General features: G+C 43.9%; 1 protein-coding gene and 1 pseudogene across 1 annotated transcript in view; both read left to right on the forward strand.

Moving 5' to 3' along the window:
- The first annotated feature begins 7,002 nt into the window (after positions 1-7,002).
- On the forward strand, positions 7,003-7,762 carry LOC102977490 (putative elongation factor 1-alpha-like 3; annotated as a pseudogene).
- Positions 7,763-13,658: 5,896 nt separating this feature from the next.
- Positions 13,659-25,076, forward strand: part of EVA1C (eva-1 homolog C) — an 87,750-nt gene continuing 76,332 nt past the window's right edge. Inside the window, exon 1 of the mRNA XM_007100600.4 lies at positions 13,659-14,058. Coding sequence (XP_007100662.1) covers positions 13,899-14,058 — 160 coding nt within the window. The 5' untranslated portion in view covers positions 13,659-13,898. The remainder of the gene's footprint in view (positions 14,059-25,076) is intronic.

Below are 25,076 nucleotides of genomic sequence, written 5' to 3' on the forward strand. Positions count from 1 at the left end.
AGTGGGAGAACTTGGCGGTACTACCCAGGTGATAAGTGGTGGACCACTCACCCCGTGTGTCCTAACCCCAATTTAAAAACAAAGAAACAGGGGACTTCCCGGTGGCGAAGTGGTTAAGAATCCGCCTGCCAATGCAGGGGACACGGGTTTGAGCCCGGGAAGATCCCACATGCCGTGGAGCAACTAAGCCTGTGCGCCTAGAGCCCGTGTTTCACAGCAAGAGAAGCCACCACAATGAGAAGCCTGTGCACCACGATGAAGAGGAGCCCCCGCTCGCCGCAACTAGAGAAAGCCCACGTGCAGCAATGGAGACCCAACGCAGTCAAAAAAATAAAATAAATAAGTGTCTATATAAATGAATACAAAGACCTGGGTCTTGAGCTTGGTTAATGTCAATCTATCCTAAAAGGCAAGTTGATTAAGTATGCTGTCAAAAAGCCTCAGGATGCAGGTTTTCAAATCTACAAGCTTATGAACTGGCCCTTGGACTGTGGTGAATTAGCCAAGGGAAGAGTCCAGCCTCTAATAGCCAAGCAGTTCATCTCCACTGGCCATATTTCTCATTCACATCTGTTAAGTGAGTGTGTTTATTTATTCCCATTTCAATCTTACAAGGTTAAGTTCAAGTTCTGGAAATGGATAAAAGGAGAAGCTCAGTCAAGGACTGTACCAAGTTCATATTAAAGCATGTTTATCACGGACTCTCAGGATGTGAGAATGATATATTGCTGTACACAAGCTGACAGTTCACCCTGCATTATTTCATCTGGTTAAACGCTTGTTAATGCAATCACATTATAGAGAGGCACCAGGGAAGCCCCCCAAGTTCATATTAAAGCATGTTTATCACGGACTCTCAGGATGTGAGAATGATATATTGCTGTACACAAGCTGACAGTTCACCCTGCATTATTTCATCTGGTTAAACGCTTGTTAATGCAATCACATTATAGAGAGGAGAGGTATGGAATTCCTTTCTCTATTCTGATACAAGTTTTAGTCTCTTTAGTGACGAGTGTTTTAGTATGACACTTACCTGAGATCAAAACTGTTCCATTATCTGCTTGTTTAGCAGTGGGAAGAATGAAGCATTCTTTCAAAAACAGTCGCTATGAACTCCAGGGAAAGACAGTGTCCATAGGCTAGAAGAGATAAGTAAACCTACAGCAATATTTACTATGTGCATTGCATTACACAACCAGCCATAATAGATTCCAAAAAGTATTACATGGTAGACTTACCCTCAAGAGATTTACAGTATCACTGGGATGATAAGTATCATTGTGATAACCTGATAAGTTCAATCACAGTAAAGAATTTAACCAAGAACCCAAGATGATATGAGATGCTACAAGGCCATGTAATAATTATCAATGAATTATATGAGCAATAGATACATCACATTAGTATGATCCAGGCTAGGTTGTTGTGAGTTTCTTACCGAAATGATAATAAAGCAGAGAAGAAAACGGAAGCATCGTATTTGTCTTTTTTTTCTCCTCTGAGACAAAGTTGAAGAAGAGCAGAAAATGTTCCCCTCTTGTCCAATGTGGAACTAGCCAAAGCGTGAGGCCAGTCGATAAAAATCATGACATAGATGATGCTTGTCTTCTTGAATTTCCCCAAGTCCACTCTCTCTGCTCACCTCCCCACTCATGCACACACAGCACCTTCTTGCTGCCCCCATCTTCCCAAAGCCCCAGTTGTTGCGGCTTTCCCAGAACTTATATCCCAGGACAATGCTTCCTCCAGAATTATTCATTTTTCTGCCTCCCTCCCTATGCTAAGTCGCCCTTCTTCCCCACACTTTCTCCTTAACCTGTTTCCTTACGAAAGCTCTTTTTAGCTAGCTGTCAGAAAATAGAGAAATTTGGTGAATTTACCATAAGGTGCTGGAGAATAATATCAACTTGCAGCCAACCCATGGATATTTTTACACTTTAAAAGAGGGCCTTTGGAGATCACAACTTGCCCAATGAATTTCTAGTAGTTGCATTTTAGTCACTGTGACATTGAATGGGGGCTGGAGCCGGGGTACGAACAGGCAGGTCATGGGCCTTTAAGTACATTTATCAGAAAGCAAGAAAGGTTGAAAACAAATGAACTGATAATGCATATTCAAATCAAGAAATTGGAAAAAGTACAATAGAATCAACCCAAAGAAGTAAGAAGAAAAAAGTAGCAAAGATAAGGAGAGAAATCAGTTATAAAGAAAATGAGAAAAACAATAAAGAATATTCACAAACCAAAAGCTGATTGTTTTTGTTTTTTAGATTAAGTAAACAAACCTGTGGCAAGATAAATGAGGAAGGAAAAAGAAAAACTGCAAAACAACAAGACACAGGAGTAAAGGGGGAAAACAGTATACAAGCATAGATTTTTAATAGTAAATATTTAAATATATTTATAAATGTATTTAGAAACAGCTATTCACAAAAACTTTCAAAACTAAAAGAAGTTAACAAATTACCCTTCTGGAAAAGGGTAAAAATCCCAAAACTGACACAAAAAACACTAGAAAATTTGGATAGACCAATAATTGTTAAATAAAATGATATGATAACCAAACCTTTCCCAAGGTACAGGTGATTTTCAGGTAAGTTCTTGCAATCTTTTAAGAAACAGATAATCCCTACCTTATTCAGTTTGCTTCATAAAACAAAAAAGAAGGAAAGATTCCCAACATCTTTTATGAGGCTAATATAACCTTAAATAGAAAACTAACTATAGATAATACAAAGTAAGAAAATTATGGGCTTATTTCACTTATGGACATAGATGTGTGTAAATAAAATATTAAGTAACCTAATCCAACACTGCACTTAAAAAAAAAAAGACATGAAATACAATGATGGTTTGATGTCATGTCTATGTAATTCACCACATTAATGGATTAAAGGAGAAAAATTAATTATCTCAATAGATGGAAAAATGCATTTGAAAAAATACCTAGTCATGATTTTTAAATTCACATAAAACTAGGAATAGAAGGAACTTCTTTAACTTAATAAAGATTATATGTACCTAAAACCTACAGTAACCATTTTACATAATGGAAAGATTTTAGATGCATTTGAATTATGACTGGGAATAATAGGAAAGACAGATGAATTCACACTATGCTGCTCTCTATTACTAGAGGTCCTGGTTAATGAGATAAGGTAAGGCAAAGAAACAAGATATGGAAGAATTAGAAGAGACAAAACTGTCATCTACTTATAAAATTCAACAGAAATACAAACTAAATAAAAGTTTAGCCAGGTTGTCAGATATAGGATCAAGTTACCAAAATTGGTATCATTACCTCTACACTAGCAATAACTAATTTAAAAATGTAGCAGAAAACAAGACACCATCACAAAGGAAAAAAAAACCTGTAAATTATTTCAGAATTAAACTAAAATGATTGCACAACATCTTTAAGGAGAAAATTGTAAAAGAAGATCTGACTAAATAGACAATAAAATGTTCATGGAAGTGCCTCCCTCCCTATGCTAAGTCACCCTTCTTCCCCACACTTTCTCCTTAACCTGTTTCCTTACGAAAGCTCTTTTTAGCTAGCTGTCAGAAAATAGAGAAATTTGGTGAATTTACCATAAGGTGCTGGAGAATAATATCAACTTGCAGCCAACCCATGGATATTTTTACACTTTAAAAGAGGGCCTTTGGAGATCACAACTTGCCCAATGAATTTCTAGTAGTTGCATTTTAGTCACTGTGACATTGAATGGGGGCTGGAGCCGGGGTACGAACAGGCAGGTCATGGGCCTTTAAGTACATTTATCAGAAAGCAAGAAAGGTTGAAAACAAATGAACTGATAATGCATATTCAAATCAAGAAATTGGAAAAAGTACAATAGAATCAACCCAAAGAAGTAAGAAGAAAAAAGTAGCAAAGATAAGGAGAGAAATCAGTTATAAAGAAAATGAGAAAAACAATAAAGAATATTCACAAACCAAAAGCTGATTGTTTTTGTTTTTTAGATTAAGTAAACAAACCTGTGGCAAGATAAATGAGGAAGGAAAAAGAAAAACTGCAAAACAACAAGACACAGGAGTAAAGGGGGAAAACAGTATACAAGCATAGATTTTTAATAGTAAATATTTAAATATATTTATAAATGTATTTAGAAACAGCTATTCACAAAAACTTTCAAAACTAAAAGAAGTTAACAAATTACCCTTCTGGAAAAGGGTAAAAATCCCAAAACTGACACAAAAAACACTAGAAAATTTGGATAGACCAATAATTGTTAAATAAAATGATATGATAACCAAACCTTTCCCAAGGTACAGGTGATTTTCAGGTAAGTTCTTGCAATCTTTTAAGAAACAGATAATCCCTACCTTATTCAGTTTGCTTCATAAAACAAAAAAGAAGGAAAGATTCCCAACATCTTTTATGAGGCTAATATAACCTTAAATAGAAAACTAACTATAGATAATACAAAGTAAGAAAATTATGGGCTTATTTCACTTATGGACATAGATGTGTGTAAATAAAATATTAAGTAACCTAATCCAACACTGCACTTAAAAAAAAAAAGACATGAAATACAATGATGGTTTGATGTCATGTCTATGTAATTCACCACATTAATGGATTAAAGGAGAAAAATTAATTATCTCAATAGATGGAAAAATGCATTTGAAAAAATACCTAGTCATGATTTTTAAATTCACATAAAACTAGGAATAGAAGGAACTTCTTTAACTTAATAAAGATTATATGTACCTAAAACCTACAGTAACCATTTTACATAATGGAAAGATTTTAGATGCATTTGAATTATGACTGGGAATAATAGGAAAGACAGATGAATTCACACTATGCTGCTCTCTATTACTAGAGGTCCTGGTTAATGAGATAAGGTAAGGCAAAGAAACAAGATATGGAAGAATTAGAAGAGACAAAACTGTCATCTACTTATAAAATTCAACAGAAATACAAACTAAATAAAAGTTTAGCCAGGTTGTCAGATATAGGATCAAGTTACCAAAATTGGTATCATTACCTCTACACTAGCAATAACTAATTTAAAAATGTAGCAGAAAACAAGACACCATCACAAAGGAAAAAAAAACCTGTAAATTATTTCAGAATTAAACTAAAATGATTGCACAACATCTTTAAGGAGAAAATTGTAAAAGAAGATCTGACTAAATAGACAATAAAATGTTCATGGAAGAATGTCTTCACAGTGTATATTTGTTAGTTAATTCTTCCTAAATTAAGCTATAAAACAAATTATTGCCATTCCAGTCAAGATTAAGAAACTCAAAAAAAAAATCATGATAAATTTGTGTGGAAAAATAAAGGCCTATGAGTAGATGAGTCAAAAATACTTCCTTATCATGCATGAAGGCATATCTTAAAATTATAATAGTCAAATTAGAATGGTAGTGGTAAAAAAAAAAAAGACAAATAGACCGGTGTAACAGAATATAGACTCAAAAACAGACCTGTGTCATGGAGGTATAGGTTAACAACTCTGAAACTGTTTTTATGCATCCTGGAGTTAAACGAATAAGCAAATGGTTGGAAAATGATGGGGGTCAGGTTTCTCACTGTTGAAGAGGGCAGTTACTTATAAACAGCAAGGTAAGGCTAGAATGAACCCTGTGGGACTGATAAGAGTTGGAGATATCACTATGATCTCATATTTAACTTAATATAAACAGAGATAGATTGATACAGAAATAAGTATAGATATGTATTATACCCGGGTTTGTACACATGCATATATTTCCTAGCTCTTTTCACTGACAGAACGTAGAAGCAGTGACACCCCAGTAGCAATGAGCACACCCAGAGCCCACATCTTGATTTCTAATACCATTACCAAATAAAAGGAACCAGGACGCTTTGGAGAAATGGCAAATTCTAAGGCTGGGACAGAGCACATATTAAACAAGCCCTGAGCATCTTGTAGTACCAGAAAGTAAGAAATGTTTCCCCAAAAAATGGAGGATATGTCAAAGGGACACAGGAACCAACTTGAAATAATTCCCAATGGAACAATTTGAGTGACAAAATAATTAACATAGTATTGGATTATAATCCCAGGTATAAAATAAATGTACATGTCTCTACAGATATTAAATGATTGTATAAATAAATAAATGGGGAGAAGATCTTTCTTACAAGGTAAGATTCCTTACAAATCTTCTTACAGAAGTAATCCAAGTAATATATGTAGTTACTTCCTGCTCCAAGAGGTGGAGCTTAGTTCACACACTCCCTCCCCACCTCCTCCAGTGTAGGCTTAGTGACCAACTTCCAAAGATTAGAGTATGGAAAAGGAAAAATTATAACTTTATAGTGGAGAAACATGACAAACACTACCTTAACCAAGTGATCAAGGTTAACACCACCAGTGGTAAGTGCTGTTGCTATCAGGTACCCTTGACGTGATGTGATGAGAAGGGCATTTCACGTCTATAGCATCCTTCCCCAAACCCATAACCTCAGCCCAATCATGTGAAAGACGTCAGACAAATCTAAATTGAGGGAGTCTAAAAAATACATCACCTGTACTCTTTAAAACTGTCAAGATCATGAAAAACAAGGAAAAACTGGGAAACTGTCAAAGATCAGATGATGACTGGGGAGACGTGACAACTAAATGTACTGTGATGCCCTGGACTCGATCCTGGCACAGGAGAAGGACACTAGGGGAAAAGTTGGTAAAATATGAATAAAGTCTGGAGTTTAGTTAACAGCAATGTACCAAAGTTGCTTTCTTAGTTTTAACAAAAGTACCAAATAAGCATGAAAAATATGGATATTAGATGAAACTGGATGAGGGTGTATGGAATTCCTCTTTTCAACTTTTCTGCAAATCTACAATTATTCCAAAATTAAAACTTTATTCAAAAGAAAACAAAGATCTTTGCATATACAGGAGCTTGATATACGATAAAGGTAGCAGTACTTTTTTCACAACGGGTTTTCCACCAGAACACAGCTGTCATGAAACCCATGGCTGAATCTAAGCCAAAATGGGAAAGGAAAAGACTCATATCAACATTGTCATCACTGGACACTTAGTTTCAGGCAAGTCTACCTTTAATGGCCATCTGATCTACAAATATGGTGGGACTGACAAAAAAAAACATCGAAAAACTTGAGAAGGAGGCTGCTGAGATGCAAAGGGGCTCATTCAAGGGTGCCTGGGTCTTGGACAAAGTGAAAGGTGAACGTAAGTGTGGCATCACCATTGATATGTTGTATCACCATCAATATCTCCCTGTGGAAATTCAAGACCACCAAGTATTATGTGACCATCATTGATGCCACAGGACACAGAGACTTTATCAAAAACATGATCACAGGCACTTCTCAGCCAGACTGTGCTGTCTTGATAGTTGCTGATGGTGTTGGTGAATTTGCAGCAAGTGTTCCAAGAACAAGCAGACCCATGAGTGTGCCCTTCTGGCTTACACACTGGGTGTGAAGCAATTAATTGTTGGTGTTAACAAAAGGGGTTCCTACAGCCAGAAAGAGATACAAGGAAATCATTCAGGAAGTCAGCACCTACATTAGGAAAATTGGCTATAACCCTGACACAGTAGCATTTGTGCCACTTCTGGTTGGAATGGCGACAACATGCTGCAGCCATGGAAAGTCATCCATAAAGAAGGCAATGCCAGTGGAACCACACCGCCTGAAGCTCTGGATTGCATTGTGCCACCAACTCATCCAACTGACAAACTCATCTGTCTACCCCTCCAGAACATCTACAAAATTGACAAAATTTGATCACAAAGACATCCTTAGGGGTTTGAATGGAAAGCAAACACTGTCTTATGCTCAAGCAATAATAATACACTAAGGCTATGAGATGGTTATGTTTATAACCGTGTATGGGGCTTCTGCTCTGAATTGCCTCTCAGCTAGGTCCGCTCTGAACTGTACCACCATCCACAACTCAAGTACCAACAGTGGCAGAGTGGCATTCGAACCTTTGAGCTCTGACCATGGAGGCCATACAATTACCCACTGCCATACGCTGTGTCATCTGGCAGGGCAAGCTTGGTAGTTTAGAGCTAGATGTGTTTCTTTGCAACCCACTATGGAACATCCTTCCATCAGCACACTTTCCCTGCTGATGGCACAGAACGAAGAAGGAAGAGTAGGGGGTTGTGATCTCTGGAGAAAACTTCCCTGCTCTCAGGTGCGGTCCAGGCAGGCTGGATTCCCTGCAGCATTTGCTGTGTCACTGGCAGCAGGGAGCAGTCTCAGGGTTTCTGTGGGAACAGCACTTTCCAGCCTCAGACCGGAAAATGGTGTCTGCTCCTTCCAGGATGGAAGTCATGCTCTCCTCCAGAAACTGAGTTTACCACCTTGAATACTTGGGAATGCTTATGCTGAAAACTCCCAAGAATCAGAATTCAATCATTCACAGTGCTTCAGGAATCCCCCCCCAAGTTTGCTCATGCTACACTCTTCTTCTATAAAGAGAAAAATATGAACAACATAAAAACAAACTGAGAGCAAAAAAGAAATGAAAATATGTATTTAAGAAAACATGAAGGAATGTCTTGGAACCAGTATAGATTTAGGCCAATTTCCTGAAATCCTACATCTAATTTAAATAGGCTGTGGGCTTTTAGAGCCAAAATGGACTTTTTGAGTCCACCATATTCATTTTGCAGACGAAAGTCAGGGAGGTCCAATGCCTCCGCCAGTGGCTGTCTGTCAGGGGCAGAGTACAGGCTATTGCACTTGATGCCTTTGACCTTGGACAGACACCAGTTCTGAGCCCATATTCTTAAAGGTTTCCTTCCATAGGCTTTTGGGCCAAACATTCCCCTCACGGCCTCTCAAGTGCATCCCCAGCTTTCACAATCTTCAGCGAGCAGCTCCTTGCTATTGATGTGGCTCTTTGGTGCCAGCTCTATGAACAAACCACCGTTTGTTGCTTTTTAAAAATAAGCCTTTTTAGCTCTGGACAACATTCGGCCTCAGTATCCTGAGCTGAAAGGTTGGTTTCTTTGCAGCTGACAAATGATGGCTTATGTTTTCTCAGAACGGCTGCAGCCCATCTTTGTTGAAAGCCCCAAAGCCTTACTTTGATAGCCCAGTGAGAGCACAGGTTCAGGCTGGAGTTTAAGCGTACAGCACACAAACATCCTCCAAAGCAGGTTTGGCTATGTGGGGAGGGAAGTAGCCAGGATCTCAAGGAAGGAGGAAAATAGAGATGTAACTTAGAGCTGGAAAGAAGGAACAGAGTTGCTTCAAAGGGAAGGGAAAAAAAGGCAGGACTCAAGGTGTGTAATTTACAGTATCCTGCAAGGATGCCTCTTACACACAGAATGAATGCTCCAGGTACAGAGGCACTTCTCAAACTCACATGCGAGAAGGGGCAAGATGGCCAATGGTGCCATCACATAGAAAGGAACACTTTTAGTTTCCTCTGTGTTGACATCCATCCCCTAATTTCTGTACCTTTGCAGTTCAAGAGGACTTCAAATTCTGCCACAGATGATCTGTGAGGGTCGTGATGTCGGTTTCCATATCTGAGACAGGAGATACTGGTAGTGCCTGGGCCAGCTTCATGGGCATGTGGCCTGTGTAGGAACTCAGGACCCTGTGCTCAGAGCCCACTCTGGGTTTAATGCCCTGCTATCACTATCTTGAAATTCGGGATAATTTTTCAACAAGGAGCTATGCGTTTTCATTTTGCACTGGGCCAATGAATTCTGTAGCTGGTCCTGGTTAGTACACCATTGTTTAGGTATTTGATTGTATAATATTTTCAGAGAGGGAAATGGGGGTGGGGAGTAACTGGCTTCCATTTTGTCGGGGGCACACAAAGTATGAGGACCAGAGGGGAAAATAAATGGAATTCTTTAATTTTCTTGCAAGATTCCAAAATTCTTAAAGAGATCAGATTAGGAGTAAGATGATTTAACAGGGCGCAGCTGAGGGGCACAGCAGAAGGCAGGCAGGGACCTGTCCTCCAGCCTCGTCACTCACATCCCACAGGCACCCAGGCACACTGCGCTCTCCATCCTTCCCGAACACCTTTCCAATCTGGCCGCTCCTGCCTTCTCTCTGGGCCTGCAAAGCGCCAGCCCAATGCTCAGTCACAGCCTCCAGGCTACCGTCCCCTCCTGACCATCTCCCTGGACCCACTTTGTGGGCTTTGTTTGATCTTTTAAAAAAATGGCTTTATAAACAAGGTTCTATTGTATAGCACAGGGAAGTATATTCAATAACCTGTAATAAACCATAATGGAAAAGTATATGAAAAAGAAAAGAAATTTTTTAAAGAATATATATATAGTATATATACATATATATATAACTGAGTCACTTTGCTGTATAGCAGTAATTAACACAACATTGTAAATCAACTATACTTCAATAAAAAAATTTTTTAAAAAATTTAAACGAAAAAAAACAGTTTTATGGGGGAATTCCCTGGCGGTCCAGTGGTTAAGATTCTGCGCTTCCACTGCAGGGGGCACGGGTTCAATCCTTGGTTAAGGAGCTTTTTAAAAATTTAAACGAAAAAAAACAGTTTTATGGGGGAATTCCCTGGCGGTCCAGTGGTTAAGATTCTGCGCTTCCACTGCAGGGGGCACGGGTTCGATCCTTGGTTAAGGAGCTAAGATCCCGCATGCCGCTCGGTGCAGCCAAACAAACAAAAAAAACCACCCCAGCTTTATGGAGATATAATCCACATACCACACAACTCACCCATTTACAGTTCAGTGGGTTTGGGCATATTACATTATTAATTTTTTTGAAGTTGTGGCAACTACATGACATAAAAATTGCCATTTTAAGTGTACAATTAAGTGGCACTAACGACATCCACAGTGTTATACAGCCATTACCACCATCTATTTCTCAACTCTTGGAAACCTCTAATCTATTTTCTGTTTCTATAAATTTGTGTATTCTAGATATTTCATGTAAGTGGAACTCTGCAATATTTATTATTTTCTTATTTCACCTAGCATAATGTTTTTAAGGTGCATCTATGCTGTAGCATGTATCAGAAGTTCATTCCTTTCTATGACTGGATAATATTCCACATTTTGTTTATCCATTCATCCATTGATGGACACGTGGGTTGCTTCCACCTTTTGGCTATTATGAATAATGCTGCTATGACCATGAGTGTACAAATATCTCTTGGAGTCCCTGCTTCCAATTCTTAGGAGTATAATCCCTGGACCCACTGTTGACCCCTCCAGTCCAGTTGCATTCAGCAGCCAGAGTCATCTTTTACCAACACACACCTGATTGCATCGCTCATCTGCTTACAGTCCTCTGCTGGCTTAAGACGGAAGTGTTCACAAGGGCTTAGGATAAAGATGGAAGTGTTCTGGGACTTCCCTGGCGGTCCAGTGGGTAGGACTCCTCGCTTCCACTGCCAAGGGCCCGGGTTCAATCCCTGGTTGGGGAACTAAAATCCCACAAGCTGTGCAGTGTGGCCAAAAAACAAAAAAAAAAGATGGAAGCGTTCACCAAGGTCTCTGGGTCCCTGAGCTCTGGCAGCTGACCTCTCCACGTCACCCTGCCCTGCCCTTTTCTCTCTGCTCCACGTCCTGCATGCATTTCTGGAGCCATGCTTCTTTGGGATTTCCCATATGCTGTTCCCTCTTCCTAAGATGTTCATCCTCCCCAAATTGATACCTAGCTTTTGCTTGGCCAACTCTTCCCGTCTTTCTCACCCGCCTTGTCTTAAAAAGGTCCCTAACACCTCCTTCCTTCCTCCTGCCCTCCCTGGGTCTCGTTCCCATGGCTCCTTGGCACTCCCTTGGCATTCCCTGTTCAGTGTCTGTCTTCCTCACTGTATCAATGACTAATACTGACTGAGTACTTACTCGTTCCAGGCCTTGTCCTACCCATGTCACCTGTTTCAACTCATTCTATTCTCACAACAAGCCTGACGCCTTTACAGGTAAGGAGGCCTCGGGATGCCGTCACACCTGGTAGCAGCGTCCACACTGGCAACTGGAAACCAGCGCGTCCCTACGGGACAGTGGTGGCAGCCACCAGCCCTGAGGGAGCATGGTTCCCCTCCTGTGTTAGGAGTGTCCCCAGCTTCTAGCAGAGGATCCGGTATACGTAGGTACCTAATTCATATCTAAAGCAGATGGATGAATGGAATGGAAAGAACATCAGGGAACCGAGTTTTAAGCAAACGTCACTTACTGAATGGCTGCTAAGTGCTGGGCATCCTTATCCACCCTCCCTGCCTCAGTTTCCCCAGCCTAGAACGTGCACAAGAAACTTAGGTCCAAGGGTTATTGAGAAGGTTGAATATTTTAATGTAAATTTTAAAAATCATTGTGCCTGGCAGACTGGGTCCCACTAACAAATATTGATGTTTGCATTTGCCCCTCTCACCCCTAGCCCGAGACAGGGAGGTAATGGCCGGAATCCCAGGTCTCCTGGCCCTGGCCCTGCCCCTGCTGGAGCACGGTGTGAGACGCAGTGACATCCAGCTCTCCGGGATCCTTGCGGCCCACCTCTAAGAGGTTCCCCCAGGTAGGCCAGCGAGTCTCGGTTTTCTCTGTCCAGGCCGCCCCGCCGCACTCTGCGGCGTGCGCGGTGCAGTTCAGAGCCGGCCGGCGCAGGGCGCCCGGGCCCGCCCTTGGGCCTCATGATCTACATTTCCGCGTCAGGCCCGCCGCGAACTTGGCATGCCCTCCCGCGGTGTTCGGGAACACTTTGTGCCGAGAGCCCGCCCGCCCGGCCCTCCTCCTTCCCGCCGGCGCCGCCTGGCCCGGACGCCCCGCGCACTCCGCGGGGTTTGGGTTCCTGGACCCCAGGTACCCCACCCGGCGCGCGGCCACGGAGCCCCCAAGTACTTGTCCTCGGTTCCCCCGAGCCCGAGCCGTGCAGCCCGCTCCTCGCCCACGGGCTGGGCGTCCAAACGTAGGTTACACCGCGCGTAATCGAGAGGTTCAGAAAGATGCTGTGGCCCATTTTAAAACAAAGCCCATTTATTGCGTTCGGCGGCTGTTTGTGCCGGTCCAGTGTCAGATCCTCTGAGCGCGGCGGACAACCAGTACCCAAAGGAAACGTAGTCGCAGCGAAAAGAAACCGGCTCTGGAGCTATCTGATCCGTTTTCGGCACAATGCACATCCCTCCTCCCCGCCCCCCTCTACTCCCCCCAGCCCCGCGATGGTTCCCCTCCTGGCTGCGTAAGCTTTGGCGTCGGGCAGTGCTCCGGGTCTCGGTCTTCTATTCTGTGAAATGGGGATAACTGTGCGTGCTTGGCGATTCTGCACGTGGAGCGCGCCGGGTCGCAGAGACGTCAGTGCTGCGGTCCCACACCTCCAGTACCCCACCTTCCCGCGGCCCCCACCCCGGGGCTCCCGGGCTCCAAGCGCGGCTCTGGCTCCTAAGTGCGTCACGGGCACCGGCCGCACTCCCCAGGCGGCCAGGGCGAGGCTGGCACAGGGCCAGCGCGGGCCAGGCCAGGGGCGCTGAGCCGTCTCCGGGGCGGGGACCCGGGCGTGGAAGGCGCTAAAGTTGCGCGACCCTCGGCGCGCTGTTGGGGGCGCCCTCCGCGGCGGGCAGCGCGCCAGGGGCCGGCCTCCGCAGCTCTGGGCGCGAGAGGCTACACTTTCCCTTCGCCCCCCGCCCTCGTTTCCTCCCGCGCGGCCGCAGCGGAGATTTCCTCTCGGGGAAACCACGCGGACTCTTTCCCGGGGCTCCTCGCCCCGCCCCAGTTCTCCGCCCCCTCCTCTTTGCTGGGGAGCCGGTGCTAGCCCGCGGCGGGGAGGAGGCTCTGGCAGCCTGGGCCAGAAGGTGGCAGGGGGCCGCGGAGCCGCTGGCTACCAACTCGTCCTGCCATGTGACGCCGCCCTCCGCCCAGCGACCCCCCGCGCCCCAGGCCCGCGCCCGCGCTCTGTCGCGCCGCGCACCATGCTCCTGCCGGGACACGCGCGCCCACCGCCAGCGCCCCAGCCAGCACAGCATCCCGGCCTCCGCAGGCAGGCAGAGCCTCCCGGGCAGCTCCTGCGCCTCTTCTACTGCACCGTCCTGGTGTGCTCCAAAGAGATCGCAGCGCTCACGGACTTCTCCGGTAAGAAGCGACCTCCCTCGCTGTGCGCCCCCGGCGCCGCGGGGGTCCCAGGTGAGCCCTCGGTTGGGGGCAGGCGCCCGAGGGGGCAAGGCCGGGTTGGTTTAAAGTTGGAGCGCGCTCAGAGCCAGTTTTCTTGCCTGATAATACTCCTATTATGCCCTTAGCATATTCAGTAGCTGCGCATATGGGGTGGTGGCAGGGGAGCCCCCCCGAGAAGGAAGGGTGGGTAGGGTATTTGGAGTTTTTCCCTCAATGAGTTGACCTCCTCGTCAATTTCCCAGGGTCAGGGACCCGACCCCGATGGATGCGGGTCGGCTTAAAATACCTTAAACTGAGCCCTGTGCCGCGCTCAGCGCTGTTAGAACACGTGTTGTGGTCCACGTTGCACTTGGTTTGCTCTCCGCATAGTCCGGGTGTGCCCCAGCCAGCCTCCCAGGTGCCCACGTAAGGAATCCAGCCCAGAGGACACTTGACCTGAAGTCTGCGCCGACAGGCACGAGGGAAGCCCAAGGGGATGGGAGGTCTGGTGGAGATGCAGTAAGAAGATGAGTAGAAGCTTACAGAACAGAGAGGAGACTGAGGGGTAGGACTTGACCGCCAAAAGGCACCAGCGTCCCCCACCTCCATCCCCCATTGCCCGTCTCCTATCGCCTTAACAAAAAAATAACGACTTCCCCCTCCCAGTAAAGGATGAGGCTTTTCTTTGGGGGGATTGCGACCAAGCCTTCCGCAGCTGATCTCAGATAGTTCTGGCGCTGTAGGTGTGGCGCAGCAAAGTGAGAGAAGTTTCTGGGTTGACGAGGGCTATAGGAGCCGCATTCTTAACGTTACGGCCGCGCTTGCTTAGAGTAACAACGTCCTTGCAATTGTATCGGACCTGGGTGTCCGTCTGGCGAGGTTGGAGGCCTTTCACCCTTTCCTCGCCCCTGCCCTGCCCAGGAAGCAGCTCTGAATCCTACTCTTCCCCTTCTCCAGCATCTTCTGCCGAGTCCAGGCTTCCCGCATCCCTCTGCCTGAGGGTCTTTTGCTGTATAATCATGGTAAACAGGAGTCGTTCCTCAGCCCTATTTGTGCAGTAGACTAGTACATGGCAGGGGACACTGGCAAACCAGAAGCTGAGTTGGGTTTCTAGTTTACTTACAGAGAATGGCATTGTTAGCTGAGAGCCCTTGGGTCAGAGTTTCTTTGCTTTGAATATTTAATATCAAGGCAGTGTTTCCACCTAGCAAAGGAAGCCAAGATATGTCTATTTGGCAAGGAAACTGTGGTCCTGAAAATCCAGCACCACAGGGTCAGAGCACTGTGGTAAATGGGCTGGGAAAATGCTGAATATCAAGTGCTATTGACTTTTTTTTTTTGGTAATAGAACTTTCTTGGCTGCTAGGAAAGTTCTCTCTTTGCTGGTTTAAGCTATGGAAAGCAGTTCTGAATTCAGCCACCATCAAGCCCTGAATATTGTTAGGGAAAGAACTGAAAGCCAGCAAGCCCTTCTTTTGTGACATCATCGTAACTGAACGAATATTGCTTTAGGTAAATCGCGGTGTAACCATTAGATTGTTTTCATAGATTAAAGACACTTAGAGTTTGTTTCTTTAGTGAAGCAGTTGCAATCCTTGAGGCAGTCTATAGGTTACCACCCAAGATTGGAATTGTCTGTACGGAGCAAATGTTCCAGAGGGTGAACTTGAGCTATCAAACAGGGATGCTCTGCCCTGGGAAATGGATGTTTTCATACATGTTTTTCTAAATGACTAAACAATAAAAGGAATTTTCTCCTGCTTTTGATGGGAACCTAAATTCCAGGGTTTAAAACTCCCTGAGCCAGTGGTGGGTCGGCGGTGATATTTCCAGGTGCATCCACAAGGAGTTCCCATGTTTCCTCTGGTCAGCCTTGCTCTTCAGTGATGTGGAGACCAGGGAGAAAGTGCCCGGGAGCCTTCTGGGAAGAAGGAAAGAAAAATAAGCTTCTCTGAAACCACAGACACACTCAGGTTTAGATCTAAATTCTATCTTGTGTGGCATCAGGGAAATATTAGAAAAGGCTCAGGGAGAAAGATGAAGTCTTCAAAGTTGATTCATTTGATTTGAAACTTAACGAACCTTTAGGGACCCCCTAACCATGTGACATACGGCATCGAGGAAAACTCCTAAGCTCCAAAGATGACAGTCTGAGGGTTCAGTTGAATGTTTTCATTGAAGCAGTGGATCCTGATCACGTGACTCCAACACACACCCCCGCCCCTGCCACCCCCACTGTGGCCTCAAAGCCTGATGCCTGCTTTCCTGGGGACAGGAGGTCCTATTCCTGCACTTCGAGGGGTGTGTAGAAACCAGTGCCTGAAAAAAGACAGTGGACCCTCCCTGTCGGAGCCTGACAGCAATAGCTGAGAGCTGGAGAGCAGCGTTTGACAGTGTAGTTACTTGCTTGCTTTTCTAAACAAGGAAACATCAAAAAGCCAGAGGGAGAGTGGAGGGAACTTGGGACCCCTTCAACCTTCGTGAAGAAGGGGATGGAAGAAGGATGGTGCATCCAGGTGAAAGAAAGTGCCAAAATGAAAGGGGTCCCAGCTATTGCCTGTACAGTATAGGGCCTCCAGGGAGATTAACAGTGCAGAGTTTTGGAAAGTTACTTAAGCCTTTCTCTTCTTTGCAACTCTTCCTTGAGCTTTTTCCTGAGGCTGTCAGCTGGTGTAGTTTTCCTGGGTCATTGATTTTTTTTGCCCCGGGGATTCCAGCATCGGATCTCACTCTTAATAAGCCAGAGGCTGCATCGGGGCCTCCTCCTCCCCCTCCATGCTCGTGACTTGTGCTAATCACCTCCAAGCCTGCTAGGAAACAGGCTCCCTAAACACCCCCTTCCCTCTCCTCCCTGAAGACATTGAGATGCTGCCAGCGGCCACTGGAAGGCTATCATCACTGCATTAAAAAGACATCCCAGGAAGGCAAGAACAGTTCATGCAAAATTACTGCCTCTGATCCTTAATCCCAAACTCAAATGTGCTTGGCTTTCATCCATTTTCCTCTGGGATGGTCTTCTGTTCTTTTGACTGCATTCCCAAATTGAGGATTTAGCCTGAGAGGTCCAAACTGATCACTGATTTTTTTTTTAATAGAAATATAATGTCAGCATCATCTTTGTTCAAAGAACAAGGCAGGATGAGGGCAGAGGGGAGGGAGGGGTGCCATTTTGGTTCCAGCCATAAAACGCTAAGGACCCTCTACATTTGGTCCTGCTTTAAAGCGTGATGGTTCAGTGCATCCCTGAACTTAGTTTGCCATGTCCCTCAGGTCTTGTTCATTTTTTGGTGGTTTTACTCTTTGCCAAGAGCAGGCACAGTCTTCTCCTTTGGCTCTTCGCTTTCTCCCTCTTCTGTTTGTTTTGTGTTTTTTCTTTTTTTTTCTTTCTTTTCTTTCTTCTCAAAGAAGTTCAAAGTGATGGATGGGCTGATGGGCAGAGAGGGAAGGAAAGGATGGAAAATCCATCAAGTTCCCACTTGGATTCCTAGAAAACTCCTGACTTTTGACAAAGTCGTCATGACCATATGTTTACACGTTTGGTTTTACCCTAGGGCACATAGTGGTAAATGTGGGAAGCAGAAAGGAAAGGAGGTGAGAAACAAGGGGAGTGGAGCAGCTTTTAAGGCCTTCCTTGTACCCAAATGTCCTCAGACCTCAAAGAAAGGGCACTGCACGAGAGAAGTGGGTCTCTGGGCTGACGTCCTACCTCCCGCCCCGGGGAATCAGTAGCCCAAGCAAACAAGATGTGGGGCTTGTTATCAGATCATTTGCAGCCCAGCAAATAAGCCCCATCCTAGCTCCTTATTTCATTGGTCAGGAATTTCAGAATGTAGAAAAATGGTCATTCAGTTGAACTTGGGGGCTCGGGGGTGGGAACTTGGTCGTGATGGAGTTGTCCATTTAGCAGAGGTTGAACCTTCCTGATCTGTTCAGAGAGGCAGTGGGTCTCAACCCTGGCTGCACACTAGAACTGCTTGAGTCTAAACAAATGTATGGATGCTCTAGCAGCAGCTCCAGGCTTCTGACTTAATTGATCTGGGACATCCAGGCATTGGTCTCTTTTTCAAAGCCCCCAGGCAATTCTAGTACACAGCCAGAGTTGAGAACCACTGCTCTGGTGTCAGAGGGCAGGGCTGCCTCCTGTCTTTGTGTCAGTTCATCCAGGGGGACATGGGCATGATGGGGTCTCCCTTCACCCCCCTGCACCCCAGGGCTCACCACCAGGGAGACCAGGATGTATTTTCCCAGCTCTCAGTTTGCCACTGCACCCCCAGCACACACATATGCACACACTTATACATACGTGCACGTGTGCCTATGTACACACACACAGCTCTTCTTTTTAGTATGCCTTGGTCACATCATCCTTTTATTCAGGATTGTCTTCATTTTCAAAACTTTTATGGAGCGAAAAGCCAGCTTGTAACGAAAGGAAGAACAAAGCAAATGTCTGAAGGAGTTGTCCAGCTGTCACAGAAGAAGAGGGATGAAGAGTAAGTGTCTCAAAGGGCTAGTCTGTTTCCATGGAAAGTAACAACGTTTGAAAAGTGTTCTCCCAGCTCTTTCTGTAGCGGAGAAGAGGAGTCTGGGTAAGGGAGTGGTCCTGTTATTGATGGCTTCGGTCTCCCAGGCGCTTTATTGGAAAGGGTAGCCTAGTAGCCGTTTCAGGGATGGAACAGAAAGGAAGGGAGTAAAAATTAATTGAGCACAGGGTTATCTGATTTCATCCTCATAGCAACACTGTGAGGTGAGTAGTAGTCTCGCTTGACCCAGCCTCAGAGAGGTTAAGTGACTTGCCCAAGACGTCCTAGCTAGGAAGCAGAGCAGAGGCAGACCTTAACCCCAGCCCAGGAGTAGGGCCAGGCTGGGGGGCTTGACCCGTGTGGGTGCTGAGTGGGGGACAAAGCCAGAGAAAAAGTGCCACAATTTGCTTAACCTTTCTATATAGTCCTTGGATTAACTGTGGTGGTTTCAGTTGCCCTCTGAGTAGACTGACCTTTTCCCATTCCTTCCTTCCACATCTTCTCATCACAATTCATCCATAGTGGGTACAGGCACAAGGTGATTAGTGGATACAGGAGAAAAATGTTATTTTCTATTTGTTTCTTTTCTATCTTTAAAAAAGAAGTTATATTTTGCTTATAATTAACATAAAGTTGAGGGAGCTCCCTGACTGTCCAGTGATTAGGACTTGGTGCTTTCACTGCCGTGGCCCATGTTCAATCCCTGGTCAGGGAACTAAGATCCCATAAGCTGTGCCATGTGGCCAAAAACAAAAACGAAAAACAAAAACAAAAAAACAAACAAAAAAGGGCGTCCCTGGTGGCGCAGTGGTTGAGCGTCCGCCTGCCGATGCAGGGGACACGGGTTCGTGCCCCGGTCCTGGAAGATCCCACATGCCGCGGAGCGGCTGGGCCCGTGAGCCATGGCCGCTGAGCCTGCGCGTCCGGAGCCTGTGCTCCGCAACGGGAGAGGCCACAGCAGTGAGAGGCCCGTGTACCGCAAAAACAAACAAACAAACAAACAAACCCATACAAGTTGACAGTAGAACAGTACATAATCTCTTTTTTTAAAAATTTATTTTATTGAAGTATAGCTGATTTATAACATAATTTCTAAAAGTAATATAGTGGAGATATGTTCTCAGAATATTTTTACTGATGGGGTTCATGATTTTAAAAATTTGGAGACCACTGGTCTTCTCAGCCATCCTGTCAGCACCTTTCAAATTCTTGAAAAGGCACCACTTTGGAAATAACATACACTGAAAGAACAACTGCTCCCATGTGACCCAGCCCTGCACCTCCCATGCCCACTACCCCAGTTAACAACTGCTAGTAAAATTTAGAGGCAGGATGTGAATCCCGTAACTGTCTTGTTTCAAAAATCCATACTCTTGTCATTCAAGCTAAGTAATGGACGTGGAAGCTAGGGGCGAGGCATTCTGAACTTTTATGATACTTGGTCACTATTTTATTTTATTTTAATTTATTTTTAAAATTTATTTATTTATTTATGTATTTATTTATTTATGGCTGTGTTGGGTCTTCGTTGCTGTGCACGAGCTTTCTTTAGTTGCGATGAGTGGGGGCTACTCTTCGTTGCAGTGGGTGGGCTTCTCATTGTCGTGGCTTCTCTTCTTGCGGAGCATGGGCTCTAAGCACGCAGGCTTCAGTAGCTGTGGCACTTGGGCTCAGTAGTTGTGGCTTGTGGGTTCTAGAGCTCAGGCTCAGTAGTTGTGGTGCACAGGCTTAGTTGCTCCGTGGCATGTGGGATCTTCCCAGGCCAGGGCTCGAACCCATGTCCCTTGCATTGGCAGGCAGATTCTCAGCCACTGTGCCACCAGGGAAGCCCTCAGCCACTATTTTAATGAGGCTGATGTGTTTGTATCTTTCTGGAAGGAAATAGCTTCCCTGAATAACATCAGTCCTAGAGTCACCTAGATTTTAGCAATAGAAGGAGACTCTCAGATGGGAGGGTGGCTGATCAAGTGATTCTAATCTGTTTTCTCTGAGCTCCTCTCCTTCCCTGTGGGGTCTCTAATTCTGCTACCCCTTAGCTGGCCCCTATGTGTGCACCATCTCAGTTTAAACTCTGACCCATCGTAAGGGGTATATTCTTTACTTGGTTCCCTTAGCACAAGTAAGCGAAGTTAGTTAAAAATACTATAGTGTATATAGAACATAAAGCACTGTGTGCCACACAGTGCTTTAAGAACTTCATGTTTATTAACTCATTTAATCCTCACAACCCTACGAAGGGAATACTGCTATGATAAGTTGAAGAAATAGCATCAAGAGAGGTTAAGTAATTTTGGGGGATTTGAATGCAGGCAGCTTCTCTAATACTAAAACAAATAAATTACAAGTTGTTTAAAACAGTGCCACTTCTGTAATGTTTATCTCTTAATATACCAGATCCAAATCTTTCCCAGGGCTTACAGGTATTGTCCATTCCATGTCGTGTCTAGAGATAGCACCATCCAGCCCCAAATAACTGATTACAGGATAGGATCTATAATTCATTTCTGGAAATATGGTGGAACTGGAGTTCTGGAATTATTTCCCCAGCAAAGCACTTAGGGCTGATGAATAAAACATAACAAACATCCTTTAAATGCATGAGTGAGTGACTAAATGCAAGGAGTAGCCAGGGAACAAAAATGAAGAGGGATCAGAGAACTGAAGAAGTTTGCTGGCACCAACCCTATGGCTACACTGGGGCCTTTGATGAGCTTTACAACCAGGATTTAATAGGTACATGAGGGCAAGAGACCAGGCATTAGACCAATGTCAAGTGAGAAATTGGAATAAAGATCTCCTTATAAGGCCAGGACATGGAAGGGCTAAACACCCATAAAAAGATGCATGAAAAACAAATTAGCCTTCTTGTAAAGAAAGATGACAAGGAAACATCTCAGCTTAGGTTCAGGATTGGAGGAAAAAATAATCTCTGTTGAGACTATGTAACCACAGGTCTGCCTTTTCAAGAGTCTGGGTTTTGAATTCACATTGCCTTTACCAGGAAACCCAAGCTGAGAAACTAAAAAGGTTGTCCCAGATTAGTAGTGCCCCAGGGTGCCTGGGAAAAACACACAAATACTCCCTGCTTAGAAACATCAACACAGGCCCCACAGATTCTGATAGATAAAATTCTGCTGATTATGAACACAGTATCCAAAATTACACTATATGAATAATAGCAGCAAAAACAACAGAGTTTTTAATAAATAAAATAAGGAATATAAACCATAAAAAAAATAAAAGAGAGAATCTAAAACATGAAGAAAGAATGAAAGGCTATCAATATCAAGAAAGATCAGGCATTTTTTTTAAGAAATCAAATATATGTACTAACATGAAAAATATATTCATTGAAGTTCAAAGCTTGATGGGTAGATTAGATGCAGCTGAAGAGAGAAATAGTGAACTGGAAAATAAAGCTGGGAAAATTATCCAGAATGCTGCAAAAGAGGTAAAGACATGGAAAAAAGTTTATAAGACATGGAAAATGGAATGAAGGTTCCACATGCAGCTGATCAGTATTCCAGAAAGGGAGAATAGAGAAAATGAGGGAGAGGCAACACTCAAAGTGATAATACCTTAGCGTCAATTTTCAAGAGTTGATGAATGATTCAGATTCAAGCATCCCAAGCAAGATAAATTTTAAAAAAATTATGCCTACCAGGCTTCCCTGGTGGTGCAGTGGTTGAGAGTCCGCCTGCCGATGCAGGGGACATGGGTTTGTGCCCCGTTCTGGAAAGATCCCACATGCCGCGGAGTGGCTAGGCCTGTGAGCCATGGCCGCTGAGCCTGTGCGTCCGGAGCCTGTGCTCCGCAATGGGAGAGGCCATGACAGTGATACCACAAAAAAAAGAAAAAAATTTATGCCTACCATATTAAAAGTACAAAATACTAAAACAAAGTGACAGTTTTAAAACGATCAGAGAGAAAAAAAATTTCATCTATAAAGGCTTTCCCATAACAGTGAGAGCCAGAAGCCAGTCAAATATTTTCCGGGTTCTGGGGAAAAAAACTGTCAGTGCAGAGCTATATACCCAGCTAAACTATCTTCAAGAGTGAGTGTGAAATAAGGGCATGTTTACCACTAATAAATCCTTACTGAAAGAACTACTAAAGAATATACTTCCTGAAGAAGGACACTGAGTCTAGAAGGAAGGCTTGAGATATAAAGAAAAGAAATGATGAGCAAAGGAATGGTATAACTTCTAATGCACTTTACCTATATTTTTTGCTGTCTGCCTTCTTAGAGAGTGTCATTTCCTTGCCTTGAGAGAGATGTTCTCTAAGATATCTTGCCCTTTTGGCAGCTAAAATCAAGAGATAGCTTTTTGACCCAGTTGAATTCCTCCACTGACTTATGACTTTCATCCTGAGGGTACCCAATACTCCTTCCCAGGTGGGCATCAGTTCCCTTGTGAGTACACAGTGGAAGGTCTGTATGAAAGAAAAAGAAATGTTCTCAGGTCTCTCAGGTATCAGAGATGCTGTGCTAGGTATCATATAGGCCTACTCTAAAGAGTCAGTTCTGTCCTGAGAAAGCTTCTTTCTCAGTGGTTTCATAGTCACACAGCTAACAAAGCAGTTTGAGGGATGAAGAATAGATTTGGCAGGTCACATTCTCAAAATGGTATCCAAAGCACAGAGCTTGGAATTGAGGGTTTAGTAGTGTATCCATAGACCTACCAGATTGACACTGCCCATGTATAGGTTTTACATTTTCACACCTGCATTTCAGGACACCTGTATCACTTGCTCACTCAGGCTCCTGAAGATGAATTTCTCCTGCATTAACAAGTTAAGGAATGAAGGGATGCTTGGGGTTAGTTTTGACCTGAGAGTCAAGTTTTCTATACACAGAGAAGCAGGCAACATTAAAATTCAAAACTCAGGCCACTGACTCTGAAATGTATGTTTGCAAACTGTCTGATTTCATGTCTGCCTCAGATGTCCCATGAATACAAATCACCTCATTTGGGGTTGGAGGAGCAGGGAGGAAGAAACCTAAGAATGATCTCCAAAACAAATCTTTAATTCGGATGAGGATAATAGAATGTAATCCCATTTCAAGTCTGTCAGCATTCCTTTGATGATTACAAATGAGTCCCTTTTCCCCTGCAATGTGGGGGAATAATCTGGATAAAATAACCCTTTTTGTCTGTGAGGACCTGAGCGATGCATACTCATGACAGCTTTCAGAGTAGTGTTTCAGAGTCTGAGAAGGGTGCTCTGCTACCAAGTCCTTCCCTTTTTACTCTTGACTTAGAAGATTTTTCCCTCTTTTCATGTTTGGCGGCTTCCGAAGGTCTCAGGCTTAGAAATCATAAATCAATCGTAGTACTGTACTCTGGAACGAGAGAGACCTGGGTCACGGAGCCCTTTCTCCTCTCTGTTTGTTCAGCGGGAGACAGGTGGAGATGAGAACGCACGATCTTATCTGGAAGGCCAATTTGTACAGCTTTTGAGGGCTACGCTTTAAGGAGTGCATGCAATTATAGTCTCCTTTCTATTAAAAAAATGTACACTGACTCAAGTTCAGGCTCACACACCTCTTTTCTGTCCATTTGATGGTGAAATTAAGGGACAGTCGTTTTTAAACACCTTCTTCTATTTTGTGAGGCCTAAACACACCTTCCAAAGCTAACAATGCCAAATGCTTTGTGGACAAGTCAGACCGGATATAAAGACTCAGGTGCCATCTGCAGCCTCAGGATGAAAAGGGGCCTCAAAGGCCCCGGTGCTGCAGGACCTGCTGTGTGGAGTCTGTCCTGCAGGCTGTGGAGAATTCTACAGAACGGAGCCTGTGGTCTTCTCTGTTTCGCCTCTTTAAACCTCAGTTTAAGTGTGAAGGTCCCTTTCTTCTGATTTACTTTTTTTTTTTTTTTTTTAAGCAAAGGGCTCCAAGATTTTTGTCCGCAGGATTATGTGTAAATAGGGTTATGGATCCCTAAAGCCATAAACCAGTGCTTCGAGGAAAAAGGTCTCCTCTTGTCTCAGACTTCTGCATTTCTTTCTGGCTCTTCAAGGCAGGTTATTTGGTTTGTCCGTCTTCACCAAAAATGCCATGTGGTCCTTATAGTAGATGGCTATCTTCACTCAAGGAAAATTTAGCTTGTCCTAATGTTTAACCTAAACCAGTGATTCTCAGTGCTTCGTGAAATAAGACAGAGAAAGACAAATGCTATATGATATTTACTTATACATGGAATCTAAAAAATAATGCAAATGAACGTATATACAAAACAGAAACAGACTCACAGACTTAGAAAACAAGCTAATGGTTACCAAAGAGCAGAGGGAAGTGGGGGAGGGATAAGTTAGGGGCATATGGGATTAATAGATGCAAACTACTGTGTATAAAATAGATAAGCAACCAGCAGTTACTGTATAGCACTGGGAATTATACCCATTATCTTGTACTAAGTTGTAATGGATTATAGTCGGCAAAAATACTGAATGACTGTACTGTGCACCTGAAGC

This window comes from Physeter macrocephalus, chromosome 8 (genome assembly GCF_002837175.3).
Source record: "Physeter macrocephalus isolate SW-GA chromosome 8, ASM283717v5, whole genome shotgun sequence".
In the NCBI taxonomy this organism is placed as follows: domain Eukaryota; kingdom Metazoa; phylum Chordata; class Mammalia; order Artiodactyla; family Physeteridae; genus Physeter; species Physeter macrocephalus.